At 35.9% G+C, this 21,306-nt stretch overlaps 2 protein-coding genes across 5 annotated transcripts; both read right to left on the bottom strand.

Annotated features, from left to right (window-relative positions):
* Positions 1–397: 397 nt before the first annotated feature.
* LOC103441610 (probable glycerol-3-phosphate acyltransferase 3) lies at positions 398–2,856 on the bottom strand. Its single transcript, XM_008380294.4, has 2 exons — positions 2,097–2,856; positions 398–1,640 (listed from the first exon to the last, which is right to left on the bottom strand). Exons 1-2 carry the CDS (start codon positions 2,820–2,822, stop codon positions 753–755), a joined length of 1,614 nt encoding a protein of 537 aa, XP_008378516.1. The 5' UTR covers positions 2,823–2,856; the 3' UTR covers positions 398–752.
* Positions 2,857–16,124: 13,268 nt separating this feature from the next.
* LOC103441609 (tRNA (carboxymethyluridine(34)-5-O)-methyltransferase) lies at positions 16,125–19,815 on the bottom strand. 4 transcript variants are annotated; one of them, XM_017334034.3, is made up of 4 exons: positions 19,554–19,708; positions 18,560–18,595; positions 17,614–18,223; positions 16,125–16,483 (listed from the first exon to the last, which is right to left on the bottom strand). In XM_017334034.3, the coding sequence occupies exons 1-4, from the start codon at positions 19,567–19,569 to the stop codon at positions 16,396–16,398; spliced, it is 750 nt and encodes a 249-aa protein (XP_017189523.1). In that variant the 5' UTR covers positions 19,570–19,708; the 3' UTR covers positions 16,125–16,395. The 4 variants fall into 4 exon arrangements, with proteins under 4 accessions (XP_017189523.1, XP_008378513.3, XP_008378512.3 ...); XM_008380291.4 differs by having other exon boundaries at positions 17,614–18,595; positions 19,554–19,815; XM_008380290.4 differs by having other exon boundaries at positions 17,614–18,725; positions 19,554–19,795.
* Between the last annotated feature and the right edge of the window lie 1,491 nt (positions 19,816–21,306).

A 21,306-nucleotide genomic window follows, 5' to 3' on the forward strand; every position in this document is an offset into this window, starting at 1 on the left:
AAAAAGAGGTATGGCAAACAATTTGATGGGATTTTCATACCATTTAGTTATCTGTAATATAAAGCCAGAATGTCAAAATGGGTGAGTTATTCAAAACACCAAAGAATGCCCCTTCCTTCATTAGAGTTTTTAAAGTAAAACAATTTAGTTTATGGGATATTTGAATTTTAAACAAAATAAAACTACTCTGGGAAGTTTTTTTCTTTAAAATAAAAAAATATATTAAGCAAAATTAAAAATAAAATTACAAGTAAAGAATAAAATGCTAGTGTGTATAATAGGATCGACTACTAAAAGAAAATTGATTTATTCCTAATTTATAATAAAAATAATAAATCTAGCATTGTTGAATTTGAACTACATTATTGATAGTTTAATGTCGTTTGTGCAACAAAAAAAAAAAAAACAACTTATCATATATAATACAACCCAATTACATGATTATTTAGGAGAGAGGATAATGTTAACTAATCACACTGGTTACAAAATCATTGGTCGCAGTAATGGGTGGGATCACTTGGACCACTGATGGTTCTGGATCAGTTGGATTATTGGTGGTCTGGAACACTTGAAACAAATTCCAAATTGATATATACCTAATTGATGCTTACTTGCATTACATTATGATATTTTCTCACCATATAAATGCCATAGATCTAGTCATCACATCTTGATAATGACTTACATGTCATTGGTACACCGCCACCACAACATCAAAACATCATGTGACATGTAAGTTACTCTCCAAAGATTCACCTTGAGCTCTTCAAGCTCCCATCATTGCCAGCCAACACCATGTACTTATCTTTCCTTGTGAGACTGGTGCACTCAAACCCTAAAGTCTTACCTATCTCATTCTGTACATGATTGGCAACTTCAAACCTGGATTTCCCACCAATCTTGCATGTTTCTGGTTCAGGCAATTTATGAAGCAGCTGGAGGGTGTAAACAGGTTGTGGATTCATTAAGTGAAAAACTGGATCCAAACTTTTGAACCCACTTGCACATGTACCATAAAACATGTTTACGTTCACATCAATGGCCACAGGAACAATGTCATCAGTGAGCTCAGCAAACAAAGGGCTGAACCTCAACAAATAAGGCTCTCTGCATGTTGTTCCTTCTGGGCAAACCACAAGGTCTCCTTGTTGCAACAGTTTCTCCATTGTTTTCCCATCTCTCTCTCTATCCCTAGTTAATCTGATGGTTTTCATGGGGGCAATTTTCTCATTGACTTTGCTCAAACTGTATGTGACAGCAGAGAGGGGTTTGTCAATGGCTAGTTGAACATAGAGTGGATCTAGGAGGGTTCTATGGTTGCAGACATAAAGTCTTCCCCTTTGTTTTTGGGAACCAGTTGTTGGGGAAATCAGGGATTTGGGTTTTGAAATTGTGTTGATTGCGCCTGTGAAGGCTAAGATTGGACAGGCAATGCTGTGAGGGAGAAACATGCCTGTGAGGAATCTTATGATGCAGATGAAAATTCCTAGAGGGAAGTACATGAACATGGCTAAGGTGGCTAGTGGGGTTGGGAAGAAGGCCAATCTTCCATCATGAAAAATCAAGGGTTTTGGGTATTTTTCTCTTGCTAGGGTTTTCCAGTTTTGCTTCTCAGCTTCAGTCACCATGTAAATCTCCTCCTGAAAAATCAAAATAAAAGTCATATGGGTGTTGTTCTGATACTTGCGATATTGGGGAAGAAAATTTGAACACGTTCTTCAAATGCAAAAATAAATGCTCGTAACTACCTGAATTAAGTGTGTTGCTAACTACATGATTATCTTCAAAGGGAAAAGTACAAAACCGAAAAAGAGTTTCAAATAAATAGATAGAGACATTTAAAAATAAACTCTTTAACTACATCAGCTATAAGCATTTTACAAATTACATGAGTATTGTTAAAAGGGAAAAAAAAGTACAAAACCCCAAAAGTTTCGAATTAAGAGCGAGTTCAGATGTACAAATATATGCTCTTAATCACCTAAATTACAAGTAATTTGGACACTACACTTAGTTTTGTTAATAGGGGAAGATATAGAAAACAAAAAAGAGTTTCAAATAGAAAGAAAGATGAGTCAAAACGACCATTGACCAACCTTGCAACGAGAAAAGAGTTGCTCATGCTGCAAAAAACTATCTTGACAACCAATTATGCCAATGGCTTCAGAATCTTCCTTGACCACCTCTTCAAGAACCACCACATTTGGATCCAAACAGTTAGTCTTTTTTTCCTCCATCAACCCTACAAAGTATCCACCAACAACCTTGAGCTCTCTTGCAACAACAACATCAACCCCAACATAATCTTTCAAAACCCCTTCAACCATCACCCTAGGAAACTCACTCACTCCCACTTTTTTCCCACATCTCATTACCACATCAAGCCCTTCATTCCCAACATCCTCCAAAAAAAACTTGGGCAGGACAGCAGTCCCAACCCTCATCCTATCCTTCCTAATCCCAAAAAAGCACAAAAAAACCATAATATTTAGCCCTAACTCTCCACCAACCAAAACCACTAGAGGGCTCAAGAGAAACAAGACCATAGCTCTGGAAAGCCCTCCAGCCTCAAAGGCCACAAGCATGAAGTAAGGAAACAGTGAAGCTGATGACTTCAAAAGTGCTTCCTCAAAGTGGAAAAACACTGTTTTGTCTGAAAGCACTTTTGACTTATGAGCAAGGGATTTGAACTTCTGAAACTTGAAGTGGGTTGCATGGGGTTGGCTGCATTTGTGTTCTGGAGGGGATGATATGTTGCTTGGTTTGCTGTGGAATTGGAAGGAGGAGGAAAGTTCTTCTAGGGAGCATAGGTTTCCAGACATCTTTGGTTGCCTTTGCTTACTACTTTTTATTGCAATAGATGCAGCATATTATATATAGGGAGACTTTGGATGCGGTCCCTAGTTATGAACAATCTTTGACTGAAACTTTGTTGGTTTTCAATTTTTGATCCAAGTCCCTAAAATTAATTGATAATTTATTTCTATGTACGTTACTATATTTTTTAAATTAAAAATTAAAATTTATAGTTGTTTATAGTAATGAGATTTTAAATAAAAAACATAATTTGTGGGATTAAAAATATTAAAATATAAATATACTATTGTGTGTGTGTGTGTAAACATGGGTACATTCATAAAAAATAACCAAAAAGTGATTGTATCAAAACATGGGTACATTCTTCAAAATGGGTACATTTAGCAAAAATAAAAATGGGTACAAATAAATAAAAAAATATGGGTACAATACAAATAAAACTGTAAAAAATATGGGCACAAAAAGAAATTAATATATGGGTACAAATTAAAATTGAAAGGAAAATTGGTACAAAGTAAAAAAGGGTTGCAAATTAAAAATGGGTACAAACTAAAAATAAAAATATATGATAAAAAATTTAGCCATAAATATAAATATACTAATTGTAACATTTTTAATATTAAATGAATATATTTAGAAATAAAAAATATTTTATTATTGAAATAATTAATGATATTATTAATACAAATGACCTTGATCAAAAATTGAAAAGTAATAAGGTTTTAATCAATAGAGTAGTAAAAATAAGGATGAAAACCTAATTACTCCTTATATATACTACGCGGCATTCATTTATGATTCTTACACGGTTTAGGTATGAGTTTTCAATTGGTGAAAAGCCATCATCGTGCGCTCTCTACCATTTGAAAGAAAACATATACATATTCTCATTTCCAACAGGGTATATAAAGTTAACATGGATTTAAATGCTTAAAAGGTAAAAATATTGAATGTTATATAATTTCATAAATAGTTCAATTCAAATAGTGAAGAATTTGTATTTGTATTTTGGAAAATAATATGTTGCATAAATACAAATTCAAACTCAGTAGTGAAGTACATTTATATTTATATTTTGGAAAAACAAACTAAGTTTGATTAACGGTATGAGATCACCGAGAATTAGTTTCTGGTGAAAAAAGATTACAACATTTTTAGACTCGAACACATAATGTAACAAGTAATATGTACATATTCGTCAATTTTATTGGCAACATACCATATCATTTAATGATTTCATTTTATTAGATATATATTAAGTCGTACGAAATCATTTCCCATGTAAATATGATATCCTAGCATGCACGAGATATTCACAATTTCACATAGGTTTAGAGAACAATTTTATTCACCAGAATTAGTATGATACATGAAAATAATTAACTCATCCAATATGCAAATTTGAGTGTAGTCAAGTTAACTAGAATAATGTACTCCCTAAATGCACCCAAAATCTCTCTCCATAATTTTTAGATTAACAAGTTGTTCATGAGATTTGAACATATGATTACTTTAATAAAGCGGATACTAAGTAATGCTAAAGCAAATCATGTGCTAGTTGGTGTTAAGTGCTGATACAATAGGCCCAGTTGCTAAAACACAATTGGTTACATTTTAAGACGTTAATTTTGCATCACCTTAGCATGCATCCTATAGAGCAAACGATAATAAAAGTCTTCCACCTTCCATTAAATGGTAATAACTATCCATAGTTGTGGAGACTACATTTGAAGTTAACTTACTACCCTTCTGCAGTGGACCAGTTAATTTTAATAGTAGTAGATGCCATATTTGTACCATGCATTCGAGTTTTTGTGTTCGATTTGATCACCTTCAATACATCATGAAAAGTGTTGATGCACAAAATCAATGAGGAATCTGATACAACAGAAAGTGTCAAGTTTGTGACCTTCGCTAAATTGCTCCGGTCACTAGTGTGGATAAGTATGTAAATAGATAGAGACAGGGAAGCAAACACAAGATGTACGTGGTTCACCCAGATTGGCTACGTCCACGGAGTAGAGGAGTTCTCATTAATTGTGAAGGGTTTACACAAGTACATAGGTTCAAGCTTTCCTTTAGTGAGTATTAGTGAATGATTTAATACAAATGACATCAGGAAATATCGTGGGAGAATGATATCCTTTTATAGAAGAGAGTTTCTAGCTTTGTTTTGACATTGACACGTGTCATGTTGTGATTGGCTTCTGATGTTGACATGTGTCGTGCTATGATTGGCTTTTGATGTCGACACGTGTTGCACTGTGATTGGCCTCCTGGTTGGAGGGAAACTCTTATGGGTCCTTGACGGTATAACGTTAACCGGTGCTCAGTAGTTTCGGGATTGGTCAAGTACGATACAAATAGTGCTCCCCTAAGTTCTCGAGTGAGGGAAGTTTCTCGATTGGGGACTTGCAAGATCCAAGCCATTGAGTAATCACGAAACTTCTAAGTACCGAAGTGTGGTATCATTTTTACTTGCCTTATCTATCTCATAGGTAGATGTGGCATCTTCTCTTGATGTACTTTTCCTCCATCCAGGAGTGTTATCTCTAACCGGTGGAGATGCATAAGGTAATGTATCAATTTCACTTGAAGCTTACTTGTAGTTTCAGGCTTGGTCAAGCGCGATACAAACCCTATAGTCCTCTGATGATCAAGTAAAATCTGACCATCAAATTCCTGCAGCTGATCAAGCTTCCTCTTCATGTTTATAGCATAGTCATATGCAAGCCTGTGCAACTGTTTATTCTCATGCTTGAGCTATCTAATCTCCTATTTGAGACTTATCACTTCAGCCGCCAATGATTCACCTTGGCGGGTTTGAGCAAATAGGCGTTGGGCCATATTAGACACAGAACCTGCACACTGAACACTAAGAGCCAGAGAATCCTTAACAGCCAACTCATCAGACCGTTTGGACAATAGTTTGTTATCTTTGGGAGTGAAAAGGTTCCTAGCCACCACCGCAACAGCTATATCATTCTTTATCACAGAGTCCCTAACGGTAAGATGACCAGTAGGGGATAAGAAGGATGGGCGCCATATGTTGTCTTGAGGAGACCTGGTTGCCTCTGCACCAAAGTTCAAGTCAAAACGACGGTCGGATGGGCCAGACATTTTCAGAAATGATGAGGGCGAAATGAGGTCCAATAAATCTCTGAAGTACAAAAACAAGGGAAAAATTCATACAAGCAATAACTCTCTAAACATACTTCTTGCACGCAATTGGTGCCCCTATAAAAGAAATGGCAGCATGGCCGTTTGTTCAAAAATCGAAGAGGCACCATTCTCCGGATTTCGAGAAGCATATTTTCTTGAGTAAAATATATCGACAATCCCCACACGCAACATCAGCTCATCGGGTACCACAGATAACTTTGCCAAATATCTCTAACAAAGTTTAGACACATAAATTTTGAAGGTCCATCTACCATACCATTACCCACAAGGGTAAAGGAACAGCACCACTGCTTGGTAACTGGAAAGTCCCTATGTGTGTCAGCCTCTGTGCTCCGTGGTAAGGCAGAACTGGCAAAAATGCCCAACCTTTACTCACATCGAGAAAACACTCCCAACATGATTACTTGCTCAAAAATTGAAGAGGCACCGCTCTTCGAATCTCGAGAGCTAGACTCCCACCAGGATCGCTATCTCAAAAATTGAAGAGGCACCGCTCTCCGAATCTCGAGAGCCAGACTCCCACCAGGATTGTTTTCTCAAAAATGGAAGAGGCACCACTCTCTGAATCTTGAAAGCCAGACTCCCACCAGGATTGCTTTCTCAAAAATCGAAACGGCAACGCTCTCCAAATCTCGAGAGCCAGATCCCTAACAGGATTGCTTGTTCGAAAATCGATAAGGCATCGCTTTTTTAACTTTGAGAGCCAGATTTCCTTGGATAAAGCTTGTATGAAATCTTCACACGCAACATCAGCTTTCCAGATACAACAGACCATTTTTTCAAAGTGCTCTGACAAAGTTAAAACACGTGAATGTTGCAGCTCCCACTACATTGCTATGACTGAAAAGGGTAAAGGAACAGCGTTACTACCCGTTGTTGAAACAATTCCTATATATGTCGACCTCCATCCTCCACAGCCAGGCATACCTGCAAATAAGAAAAAATGCTCTACTTTTATTCACATCCGAGAAGGCATTCCCAACAGAGTCTTTCAAAATACTCAGCTTCTCCCCCCCCAGCGCCCGATAATACCTATGCAAACAAGCCACACCAGAGCAAGAGTATCTCATATCATCATGGTTAAAAGCAAGAGTATCCCATATCATGCTTTTTCCCTGTCTTTTCCTTTGCCCTTGCTCTTACCTGCAGGACAAGGGGAAAAAACGCAATCAGTCGGAACCTGAAATCAAACTTCTGATCTGGAACTGATTGCCCATAATCTTTGCATGGTTGTTTGCCTAACATTGCTCTTGAGTACTCATCCTTAATTGTTGTCAAGGTCACGAAGTTCTTCCGCAAATACCTTAGAACAGTTGATATGATATTGATGCTTTACACTGAAGCTGCCACGCATGGATGAGTCGCTTAGAAGTAGTGCTCTGAAGGACCATTTAAATGTAAAGGTTGCATTCCACTCCAGCATCGGGGACAAATGTTGTAAAAGATTGAAGCAAAATGATCAATGATGAGCTGGAACAGGTCACTATAGCACGATGCCCTTCTTACAGAACCATACAACCCAGACAGAGGAGTCTAAATCAAATCCAAACCCAGCATCGCTGCCCTATTCGAAGAATTCGAAAAGCTTCAACAACCTTTCGCTGACACCATCGCCAAAGAGTAAAGCCTCACCATACCATACCCACTACTTTGCCGACAACAAAAGTATCCCATATCATTAGGGTCAAACGTACTCTAGATTTAAGGGACTTGTTTTGACCTTCAAATTCTTGAGTCGGCCTTATACTCTGGAGGAAACCAGAAAACCCTTCAGCCCAGTTCAAGAATAAGGCTGTGGAAAGTTACTTCTTTAAAAGAAAAAGTATCTCTCATATCATCTCTTCTCCATTTGCTTCTCCTTATCCTTGTTGCTGTTTACGACACAAAGAGAAGGAGAACAATCAACCGGAAACCGAAATCGAACCTCCGATCCAGGTTGCTTGCTTGGAAGTCTGATTGCTTACCTTGTCTGTCACCTCATTCGGCAGACCTTCTCACTCAGAGACTTCGGGGACTCCCACTATAGGGTTTGCATCGCACTTGACCAAGTCCGAAACTACAAGTAAGCTTCAAGTGAAATTGATACATTACCTTGTGCATGTCCACCGGTTAGAGATACCACTCATGGATTGAGGAAAAATACATCAAGAGAAGAAGCCACATTTACCTATGAGACAAATAAGGCAAGTTAAAAAGATACCACACTTTGGTACTTAGAAGTTTCGTGATTACTCAATGGCTTGGATCTTGCAAGTCCCCAACCGAGAAGCTTCCCTCACTCGGGAACTTAGGGAAGCACGGTTTGTACCATACTTGACCAATTCCGAAACTACTGAGCACCGGTCAACGTTATACCGTCAAGGACCTAGAAGAGTTTCCCTTAAACTAGGAGGCCAATCACAGTGCGACATGTGTCGACATCAGAAGCTAATCATAGCGCGATACGGGTCAACATCAGAAGCCAATCACAACATGACACGTGTCAATGTCAAAACAAAGCTAGAAACTCTCTTCTATAAAAGGATATCATTCTTCCACAATATTTCCTAATGTCATTTGTACTAAATCATTCACTAGTACTCACTAAAGAAGAGTTTGAACCTATGTACTTGCGTAAACCCTTCACAATTAATGAGAACTCTTCTACTCCATGGACGTAGCCAATCTGGGTGAACCACGTACATCTTATGTTTGCTTCCCTGTCTCTATCCATTTACATACTTATCCACACTAGTGACCGGAGCAATCTAGCGAAGGTCACAAACTTGACATTTTCTGTTGTACCAAAGTTCACAAACTTGATATTTTCTGTTGTACCAAAGTCCCCACTGATTGGTACAACAGAAAATGTCAAGTTTGTGACCTGCGCTAGATTGCTCCGGTCACTAGTGTGGATAAGTATGTAAATGGATAGAGACAGGGAAGCAAACACAAGATGTACGTGGTTTACCCAGATTGGCTACATTCACGAAGTAGAGGAGTTCTCATTAATTGTGAAGGGTTTACGCAAGTAAATAGGTTCAAGCTCTCCTTTAGTGAGTACTAGTGAATGATTGGTTCAAGCTCTCCTTTAGTGAGTACTAGTGAATGATTTAGTACAAATGACATTAGGAAATATGGTAGGAGAATGATATCCTTTTATAGAAGAGAGTTCTAGCTTTGTTTTGACATTGACACGTGTCATGTTGTGATTGGCTTCTGATGTTGACACATGTCACGCTATGATTGGCTTCTGATGTCGACATTTGTCGCGCTGTGATTGGCCTCCTGGTTGGAGGGAAACTCTTCTGGGTCCTTGACGGTATAACGTTGACTGGTGCTCAGTAATTTCGGGATTGGTCAAGTATGATACATACAAAAAGAAAAACCTCTCTAATGAATGTAGGACTTGTATAACTGTGCCCTCACCCGTACACAAATGTGATCTTCCTGATATTTTTTTCTGTCCATCACACCTGACAAACACGCGAAGAGAGAGAGAGAGAGAGAGAGAGAGAGAGAGAGTTAGAGTTGAATGCACACATACGAAATAGGTGAGAGTGGTTCAGATTCACTACTAGCTAGGTCCGTAGCCAACATAATCTCCGGCCTTCTTCTCTTATATATCTAAAAGCATATCTACTAGAATAAAGAGTTTTATGGGCAGTACTGTTGCATGTGGCAGTCGTCTAAAGGTGAATATTTAACAGCGACCAACGACCAAATCATGATATATGTCTAAAATTGAACCATCCAAAAGAAACCTACCTGCATGGCCATTGGCCAAACCTAACTAAGAGAACATCTCTGAGCAAGTAATGAACCACACCAAACAAGCTCATGTATAAAGATACAGTATTTGCTATAAAGCACCAATGAACACATGACAAACAGAAGTAAGAAATTAAAAAGGACTAGAAATCTCCACGCATGCACGCTATGCATGTCGTAAAAGTTATTGCTAGAGAGAAAGTAGAGCATGCAAGGGAGAGAGACAAAGTGATGAATGAGTATTTCCCTAATCGAGTTATGTTCACTTTATCACCTGATCAAGAACATAAAGATGTCATATTTTTGTACGGCATGACGTGAATGAGAAGGACATAAAGTATACAATTCAAGTAAAAAAAAACAAAAAAAAGCAAGAAAGTGATGGCCTCTTTAGATGTTAGCCAGCTCAATTGACTGTTTACCCAATTGCAATAACTTAACTGTCACGTAACTTCAATCCTTAAATAAATAAATAAATAAAACTCTGAAACTAGAACTTCAGTTGCCGCACCACCTTTGACTAGACACTAAGTTCCAATATAACTATGCATGCTGCATGCAAGTCTTTTTTTCATAAAACGATATACTATTACGTTTCATTTACTATAATTCAAGGGACAAGTTATGTCAAATTTTTATGTACTAATTACGTGGTCAAAAGTCTTAGTCTGCGAGCTAAGGTGGTGTCTTGTGTAACCTATAGAATGAGATTTACGCCTACTTATTGGGTATACTAAATGCATAAATTATTAAGTATTATGAGTTTTTTTATAATACAATAATAAGAGAAATGTGATTGATGTCTGGTTAAAGATTTAAGGACAACTAGCTAAAATAATTTATTTTTGGCATTTTGTTGTTGAAATAATCAAAATCAAATACTAATGATCGATCATATATTTACGACATACAAATCAAGACACAAAATGATATAACGATGACATGATAAAATAGATTATTCAATAAAATGTCAAAAGTGAATCATCTTAGCCAAAAATCCAAGATTTAATTTGGAGGACTAATATCCTAAGGGAATGAAATCCTAATTTTTTTTTTGGTAGTAATTCTTGCCAAATTTTACATGAAGCGTTTCTTTATACCAGCCATATTAAATAAGGGAAAAAGTTAAACTTGAGACTATATAGTCTATATATAAAAGATAAAAGTTCTTAATCAACTGAGTTATATGTCATTTGAGAGTGGCAGATTAAAATATATAAAACATGTAAATAAATAAGTATTCCACTTTATCTTATTAGGTTAAGAGGTGTTTTGATCTCATAGGGCTGATAACAAATTATGTGCTTGACGTTAGTTACCAAACAAACGAAATCTTCACGCCTAATACTTACTCAGTACTAGTAACAACATTTATTTTATTTTTATATTCGAATTAAAAGTATACATCAAAACAAATTCGCATACTTAAGTTTTCGATAGTCCGGACTACAAAGTAGTTTAGCTTTATATTCATTAGATTGGTAAGTAAATAAAAATGGTAATGGTAGGAAAAATTATATATTTAAACAATATTTGGTAAACCATGTGATGTGGTTGCTGATAGTTGAATTATTACTTAAGTGTTAATTAACATGTTTATTCCCTATTAATAACACATCATATGATTTGTAAATATGATCTAAAAAGTTAGTTTACCTAACATTACTCGAATAAAAATATTTTTTTTAATTCAATTATCACCTTCTATTTCTCTTATTAAATAGATCGCACTTTTAAACAAAAAACGAGAAATGCTAAGGAGACTCTTTTAAAGTGAAACTCTCTACCACCTCATATTTTAGCACAATGTTTTATAATGTTTGGCACATAAATTATGCAAAAAATGAGATGGCAGTTAGTCTATGAAAAATTTCACTTTTAAGAGAGTCTGGTTAGCATTTGACACGATTACATGCGAGTTGGCATCATGTGAGTTGGTTACAATATCTCAATCGTCAAATGATTATCCAACTTGTGCCACGTTCTGATTAGACATATATGGATGTCCACATCTCCTTCAATCCCAACATACAACAAGAAAATTAATTCAGGAATCAGCGAGGTAAGCTGTTCACTTGGACAACAGAAAATTACACAAAATCTTTATATGCCTAGTGGACTGATGACTTGGATATATTAAACAGAAGGAAATGTAAGAGAAACTAAATTTATAGATAAAATTTGTAAAATTAAAAGGATATGAAAGTTGATGATTGATTTATTACTTAAGCGTTGATAAACGTGCTCATTCCTATTGGTGACATATCATTTAGTTTGTAAATTTTGTCTTCGAAAAAAAGGTTAGTGCATGTAAACATGAAACTTCCTGCAACAAATAAAACAAGAACACCTGTATAATTGTGCTCATGTAATGAGTTTTAGTTGAAAGATCACGTAAATAATCTTATTCGAGATATACGATTATAGAGTCTACTCCACATTGTATTTTAATGATTTAACATTTTATTTCTTATGTTTTCTCTCAAATATCATCTATATCCAAAATCACACAACTATATGATCGTTAAGATTTTTAATACAAACGATATTACAACTTTAATACACTAGAGATAGAGGAGAATTTAATCGTTGAATAATTGTTTTAAATTTTTCTAACTTTAGTTTTTTTTTTTTTTTTTTAAGTATGGTATCGTCTATTTTCTTCTCAATAATCGTGTCTTGATTATTTTAGATTTTTTTTATTTTTTATAAATAATTTTATTCATGGTGAACCAAAAATATAGACAAGATCGTTAAAAAAAGGTTATGGAGTGAACTCCACAGTAAGAATTACAACATATTTTATGTTTTGCCTGTGGTTAGACGTAATGTTAGCTGTCCCGAACAATTAATCGAATATAGATATAATGCAACGTGTGTACAATCTGGTGAACTGAAGAAGTTGGAACTTATTGAATCGTCTTCATCAATACAAATATAACCCTATCAGCAACTATTTATTTCGGAAAAGAAAACCCTAGCGAGCTAATTGCAGCAACCTTATTTCCAGGTCCTTCAATGTCTTTTCACGCTGAAAAAGAATCGCTATAAATTTCTTGAGAAAAATGGTTGGCAGTCATCGGGAACAAAATGACTGGTCAAATGACTCACACCATTGAAACTTAGTTTATCTAGTTCACAAGACAAAATTAAGTAACGTGTGTAATTTGTTTAGGCTTGTTTTTAGCTACGCTTCCTGGAACTTTATTTTGATATCATTTTGTCTCTATAACTCAAAAGTCATTACTTTACTTCTTAAAACTTTAAATTCGTTTCACTTTAACTTGTGGACTCTCTCTTCTCCCTGAAACTTATAGGTCACCTTCTATAACATATGGGGGACTCAAGACCCAAAAAGATTAGGCCACATGTGCAATAAATTTGATTATAAGTCTCCATTATGCATTAACATTCAATAGTTAGAGAATATTAAGCTTAAAAGAAATTGAAGAGATGAACAAAAATAAAAACAAGAAAATGATTAGCCTAGTGCACCCAGATCAAATTAACATAAGAGATTAACAAAATCAAGGTAATGTGGAGCGAATTTTAAGTTTTATATAGACAACTTTCAAGTTTCAGGAGCAAAGTGAAACGAACTTTGAATTATAGGAAGAAAAGTGACGATTTAACAGTTATATGGAGAAATAAAATAAAATTCGAGTTCCAAGAGATGTAATTAAAATAAGCTATTCGTTTATTGGTTAGAGGTGAAGAGAAGGAATTAAATTAAAATCCTTCTGTGTTGATAAAAAAAAATTATTTAAAAAAAAAATTAAATCGAAAGAGAACTACTTGTCTATTTTGTGGAATTTACTGAAAGCAAAACCAAATGACAATTCTCAGTAATAAAAGTCGAAAGAGAAGAGCGACAGGGGGATTGTAATAGCGGAATGGCATAGGGTTAAGATTTTTTTTATTAAAATGATTAATTTGCCCCTAACATAATGCTGTTAAAATGATTGACTTGTCCTTTATATATTTTTGATATTGAGAAATTTGTTTGCCATGGACATTTTGGGGTTTTGTCACTGTTTTGTCTTTTTGTTGTGGCTAGTCTATATATAGATTTATCCATGTTACATTTTCACTTTTATGGGGCCAAAATTTCGCCAATTTTATGAACAGATTCACCGTTGTATGATATTTCTAAAAACATAATGTTTTATAGTTTTTTTTTTTCATATGACATTGCAGTATTTGTAAGGCCAGTCTTGAGATTTTTAAGGGTCGGGACGACGCTAAATATGTGCCTTAATTTCATATCAGTAAAATGATTTGTTTTCACACGTAAGACTTTGATAAAATTATACTTATAAAAACACTTCAAATTCAATAATTTAGAAATATATTTATACTCTTATGAAAAAAAATTAGTAAAAATTGAAAAGTAAAAAAAACACACATAGTGTTTCGAAACCATGACGTCCTCGTTAATTTTAAACAGCATAAACAACCCCTTATGGTTAAACTTTTTTATCCTTTGACTAAATTTTATAAATTTAGTGTTTCAAACCTGGGACCTCCTCATTGAATTTAAACAACAAAACCACTAGTTCTAGTTGAACTTCTTTATCATTAAACCAAATTTTATAAATTTATACTCTTATGAAAACATATGTAAAATATTAATATCCTAATAATTTGGTGCCCTCAATTTTTTTGGGCCCCAGAAGGTCATCCAACCCACACTAGACTTGGGCCAGCCCTGATTATTTGCACCTCTATGGAACTATCTAGACTAATAATACAATGTTTCAAGCACGTGACATTATATCATTGATATAATATCATTAGTTTGGAACGCTACGTGTCATCTGGAGGGAGTATTGAAGTCTTTCACTCAACAGAGAAGTGCCAAGTTGGACTCCCACCTACACCTGAGTGCCATTAAGAGAACTCATTAATTTGAGAAATGGTAAGTATAACTGTACCACCATCACGTGGTTTTAACAATCTGCAAATGTTATTAAACACATGTTACTTTCATTTCAAGCAAAATCAGTCATTCTTACCACAACATGGACCATATTCCTCGTGCATGAATATATGAATTATAAGCGATATTACTACATATTTTAAGCTAAACTAAAGAGTGGAAGGATAGATTAAATCAGAAATATAATAGATTAAAGAAAAAGATCCTAACCAACGAAATAATCCATGACGCACTTTTTGCATGAATATGATCATAATAATGCCTTATTTGCTACAAACAAATTAGATACCTAACGATTACATTATCAGCATTTTAAAAAACATTGAAATAGGAGTCTCTTGATGATAATATTATAAAATAAAAAGGATATGGTGGATTAGAAATGTTTGATTCCATTGCTTCCTACCAATCCCCATTCCCATCCCAAGGAAGGAACCAATTATATGAAACAATTACAACCACAACAATGGCAGTTGTGATTCTTTTAATAGCATTGGAATGGTCACAGAAACATTTTTGTAGCCACACATCTAATGTTGCAAAAGCGACAAATTCTTCCCAGTAGGACAATATGTCGTGTTTTTGATGGGTTATTTGTTTTATACATGTTAGATTGTCATTGATAGGAATGTATGATTTTATATTTTTTCAAAGGAAAGATCGTGGACATGTTTGAAATGTTTTTAAAATGATTAAAAACACATACCAAAAGTCAACCATGTATGGTAGAAAAATTCAAAGTGATTGCTTTTTGGAAGCACATGATGTATAGTTATTTCAAAAAGTATTTAAGTGTTTTTTCAATGAACACTTGTAATTTTATTAAAGGTTTCACTGTGCTTCTAATAATTTTTTTTTTTTGAACAAACAATATTATCTACAAAGAGAGAGTGGGTGAATTTAACCTCACATCAGACTAACAATAATGTGGTTCAAATTCGTATTTGGCAAGAATCAAACCCGAGACATTTCATTTACAAGTGAAGAGGAATACCACTAGACTGTAATACTAAATGGTAACGGAAGCGTTTTTGCAAAAATTACTTCTGAACACAAGTGATTTTTATAAATACAATTCCAAACCAGCCCCAAATACTTGGAAGGCTCTAGAATATTTTTACGTAGAGATCCCACCAAACCATGTGAAATGTGATGGGGTATACAGTCAATTTCCATGATTAATCCCTGATATTTCAGAATCCAAGGGTCCGTCGAGCGTGAATAATGCAAAGTTCCCGGCCGCTAATGCACGCCAGCTCCAAAACTAAAGCGAGGCCGAAAATGCATCGACGGTCAGAAATCATTCACATGCAAAACGCCCACGGCAAATTCCGGCGTCCATATTGCCTTGTTAGGAAGGATAGCGAAGGTACTAATGGTAGGTAGGCTTCTTATTGAGTGTGTAAATGAGAGGCATTTAATGAGAAACTAGAAATAACAAATAAAGGTAACGTTGGATTCTTCTTTCCATGTGCAGAAAACAACATCCACAGCTTAAGCTTGCTGCAAACTGCAGCGTCAACCACCTCCAATAAAGGCATTAATCAAAAACAATTCCTTAAGAGTCACAAACCAGTTTTTTTCTATGGCACATTCGAAACTAACGAATTTTCAGGAGCTCAGAGTAGTGCATCTTCTCCTTGGCTGTTCCAGGCTGCACACTCACTGGCAAACCTTAACCCGCAAGGATTAATTGGTCCAGGTTATCATAACGTTTTCTTGAGGACAATGCACCAGTTGGATTTGTCGAAAAATCGATCAACAATTACAGCGTCTTTCATCCCAGCTACTAATCTGCATAATAGAGAAAAAAATTAAATGAGCACGTGAAGTTAAGCATCAATTGTAAATATAATGTCAGAACATTAAGTTAAGCATCAACTGGGCAGTGACCACCAAAATTAAAATACCCTTTAACAAAGTTTATGTGTTCATTTCGTTTTAAAAAACGAGACAGAAGTCCAACTAAGATACATAGGAGCTGCACCAACAAAGCAACTGGGCAGTGATCTTAACTCGAGCAATACCACCAAAGGAGGGTGCTACCTAACTTAGGAGAAAATCTTCGGTGTACCGGAAACACGGTTCGGTACACCAGTGTCACAATACAAGTGGTTGGAAATTTTTTTAAGCATACAACCACCTGTATTATGGCACTTGGTGTATCGGGCCATGTTCTCGGCACACTGAAAAAACTCTCCTCACTTAGAGGCTGACCTACCGTCATGATTGGGATCCTTCTCCCACTGGAAGGGCTTGGGCCAAATCCAATAGGCCCACGAGGCTTCTTCTCGTACTCACTTCTAGAGTTGGCCTCTGTACTTCTAACGTGAATGGTTATCTCACACAAATTACTCATAATAATATAACACTAGAATATATGACTTCGTGCCATGAACCCTAATTCAAGAAACGGTAACTCATCATTCAGGCACAAAGTAAACAAAATTTGGTGACATGTTAGCCATACATAGATCATAACCTTATAAGTACCTATATATTACCCCACTCATCTGCATTCTATATTATATGTTTTCAATATAACAAATACTCTATGAGTGAATTACTTTGACCATTTATTGACTCACAGATGTAAACCATTGTGCTGGGGTGCCTCAACTATTTAAACAGCTCCTACGATTCCACTCATTAAAGTATTGCCCTTATGCTCCAGCTTCATAACAAATCCATATAAACAGATGCATAAAATTCTGTCCTAATAGGCACTAAACATATAAAAGATTAGTTTTGCCCCCTGTGAGTTCGGTTTCTTTGCTTCAAGTAATGTTAATTCAGTTTCAGCAAGCCAACAACACAGCACAACCATAGCAATGAGACATAACGAAAATATACGTATAATTTTATTAATTTGTTGATAAACAATATACATACAGTATGGAAAAAGAAACAAAATGACAAGTTACCTTTCAAGCTCGCCTTCAATGAAAACATGGTAATATCTGTTGTACACAACAGCACCCTTTTTATCATCTTTCTTTGCAAGGCCATTTGCAAGAGCGCAAGCAGAAGCACCACTTACTTCAGCACGGTGATATGGCAAGTGCCAGGGGACAAAATATTCTTGTTGATCATTTGCATCTTTCACATCACAAGAAGTCCCCAAATAACTCTCACTTTGAGAGGTTTTTTCTTGCAAACTCTGTGTAGCACTCTGGTCGGACTCTTTCTTACACTCTCCCAAACTACTCTCCTCTGTTTCTGGGATGCTTTGCAATGTGCGAGATGAAGGACTACGAACATGAGGACTACCAGGTCCTATCCACTCTTCTCCATACTTTTCGGTAAGTGGAGTCCATTTTGCAACTAATGATTTATCTTCTTGTTCTACAGCCCAAACTGTTATTAGAACTAAGCCACCCTTTCTCACAACTCGGATCAACTCTTCAATTGCTTTCTTCCTCCTACCCTCCGTACTGAGATGATGTAATACAGCTATGGATATAGCTGCATCACCAAAACCAGTTCTATATGGAAGGTCTACGGCATCTGCAACCAACACTTCATGCCCTCTATCTGCACAAATTTTGATAAGAGGAGCACTTATATCACATCCGATGAAAAAACAATCAGGATTAAATCCCAAGTACTTCCCATTCCCACATCCCGCATCAAGAACAAGAGATCCTGAAGGTAAGGAAGATAGAAAATTGGCTACTTTTGGCCACTTAGCAAACCGGGTTGAACTAAAATGAGGTGCGATAGCATCATAAACATGATGGACATACTTCTTTTCTATTTCAGGAGTGAACTGCACATTTAAGGATGCCTGTCTATGGCTGTCACTAGCCGATTCAGATTGTAGGATCTGAGATTCTTCACCAGAATCCAGAGAACAAAAACCAGACGCACCTTTAACCTTGACTTCTCTCATGGTAGTGAAGATTCCTGAATAAGAAACACTACCAATGATCACAGAGGGAAGACGGAAGGCCTCTCTAGACAGATAATAGCATCTACTTGCTTTTAGAATGTTACAAAACATCACCCAGAACAATGCATCTAATTAGAAAATAACCTGAAAAAAGTCAAAGGTTAAGGTTACAATTTTGAAAACATACAATTTAGATTGCATATGCGTGTGTAGTATCCTATGACATAAGCAAAAATAAACAGTGAAACAAGGAAATAAATTGGAGAAAGCAGCAAAATCGTTTGTAGGAGGAACAGACCAGCACATTTTAGTTTATCTCAAGCAAGTGAACCAAACTAGGAAGGAGAAAGGCACCAAATGATCAGCAGCTCGAATTTCCCTTTAGTCAAGTTAATGACAAGCTTGAAGAGGCTATTTTCAATAATCCTCTGCAGAACGCTTCAAAGACGTTCCACTTTCCAGGTAACAAGACCTAAAAATAGCCTACCAGGTAAGGAACACCTACCCTGTTCTCAAGAGAAAATAACTATCACCCATTTGTCCAGAAATTACACCGAACAAGCCTGCCAGCGCAGCTTCCCGCCATCGCTAAATGCATAAAAATCATAATCCTGTATACATTTTTGTTCCACTGAGATTTAAACTTCCCCACCCTTTATTTTCTTCTTACTATGATTCATTTATTGATTGAAGAGCGAACTGCGCGATGGTACGGTTTTTCTAATCTCCTAATAAGTTTCTTGTTTGAAACCAAATTCAGTGCTTAATGCATCATCTGGATTTAGGGTTTCACAAATTCTGGAGATTTAACAGAGTTGCACACATCACAATATCCAGAGGCCAAGAACAAAATCATATTACTGCAATTCAGCTAAACACAACTGCAATACATAGATATTATACCTAAATCAATACATATACATACATATATATATATTTATATATGAGTAGAAAAAGAGAGGTGAGGCTGACCTGATGCAGCAGACATGGATACGGTGAAGTCCAAAAGCTTGCTTTGTTATGGTGAGGAGCTGAAGAAGTGGCGCGAATCCAATCCGAATGGTATGAAATTTGCTTCCTCTTTGCTTGTCTTGTGAGGTGTGACTGATTCAATTAGGGTTTCTCGCAGAGGGAGCCACGAGGGAGGTGGTGGGCACAGTGAGAGAGTAAGTTACGAAGTGAACAAGCGTAGGGCGTACACAGTGAACTCCTCCATACTGACCGTTGATTACCAGGTATTTATTAGATGTACGATACACCAGCCACCTGGTATATCTTACCGATACAATCATGACACGTGATTCTGAACTTAAACCTACTACCCCTTTTAAAACCTGGCCCACATTTTTCATTTTCTTTTCCATTAGCCTTTCTACACGAGCTTAGAGCAACTCCAGAGTTTGGGATAGCCCGATGGACCAGGGAGCTTTTCAATCCAATTGCCTCCCTTCCTTACTTCAGCCCATGCGGGCGATTGGGCTGAGGGGGGGCCTGTGTGAGAGGGAAGGCTCAAATCGCAGGCCCAAGCGCCTGAGGCTCGATGATGCAAGGATGACATCTGCCACATTATAAAATTAATAAAAAATCCGAAAAAAAAATTTAAAAATTAAAAAAAAATGATTTAATTTTTCTATAAATATCTTATCATTATCTTCCACCTTACACTACAATTTTATATTTTCTCAAATACTTTGGGTTGTAATTTCTTATTAAATGAAACATGGTACAACGAGACCGATTAAAAATCATATCCGAAATTAGAAATAAAATTATTTTTTATTATTTTATAAAATAAAAATACTAATATTTTATTGCCTATTGCCATGGCTATTCAGTTTAGGGGTGGAGATGCAAAAGGAAATTACTGTTCATTAAAGGCAATTATTATTCACTGAAGGGGATTCAATAGGCAGTTGCCTTGGGGGGGGGCCTTCCAACACTAGAAGTGCTCTTACGGGCATACGAGAGACATTTTTTTTTATCACAGACACTACGCACCCCTAAAAATGTGTTGCTTTAGTTGTTTACATATTTGCCCATCCAAAGTTTTTGATTTTGAATGACCAACGCTCATTTTTCCAATGAAATTGTGAGAGGCCAACACCCATATTTCATCCTACCTTTTTAATAGACACCTTCAACGTGTGAGAGGTATTTTTTTTAATCACAGGCGCATAATGCCCCTAAAGATGTTTTTCTTTAGTTGTTTTTCATTATAATTGTCAAGAAAAACTTCTTCATATCATGCACATTCTAAATATTTGTCAAGTTCTTTGTTTTCACTTTGTGTAAAGTAATGTTTTATTTTACATATGTTCTTTCACTCCCCCTTGCGAGAGACTTTGTATAATTATGAGTGCTACGCGTCTTTAAAAATGGAGAGTTTTAACGAAGCACTCATGGTATTGTTACTTTTAACGTTAGAGACATTTTTACTCTAAAAAGTCACTCCTGGTACTATTCACTTACAACACTTTTTTGTCATTTTGATTAAAACTCAAAGTTTTCAAGCATTTTCATTAGTTTTCCTTTAAAAATGTCTTACCGTGGTGGTTTTTCATTGTAGTAGCTAAGATGTACCATTTATGTAAAGTCCAAAACTGAGCTAACTCCTTTTCATTCTTTGTTTTATGGGTAAATTAAATTTTACCACCTTAGGTTTGAGGTCTATTGCAACCTCATACAACATCTTTAAAACATTTCACTTTTATACCTCAAGTACTAT

This window comes from Malus domestica, chromosome 08 (genome assembly GCF_042453785.1).
Source record: "Malus domestica chromosome 08, GDT2T_hap1".
Taxonomy (NCBI): Eukaryota; Viridiplantae; Streptophyta; class Magnoliopsida; order Rosales; family Rosaceae; genus Malus; species Malus domestica.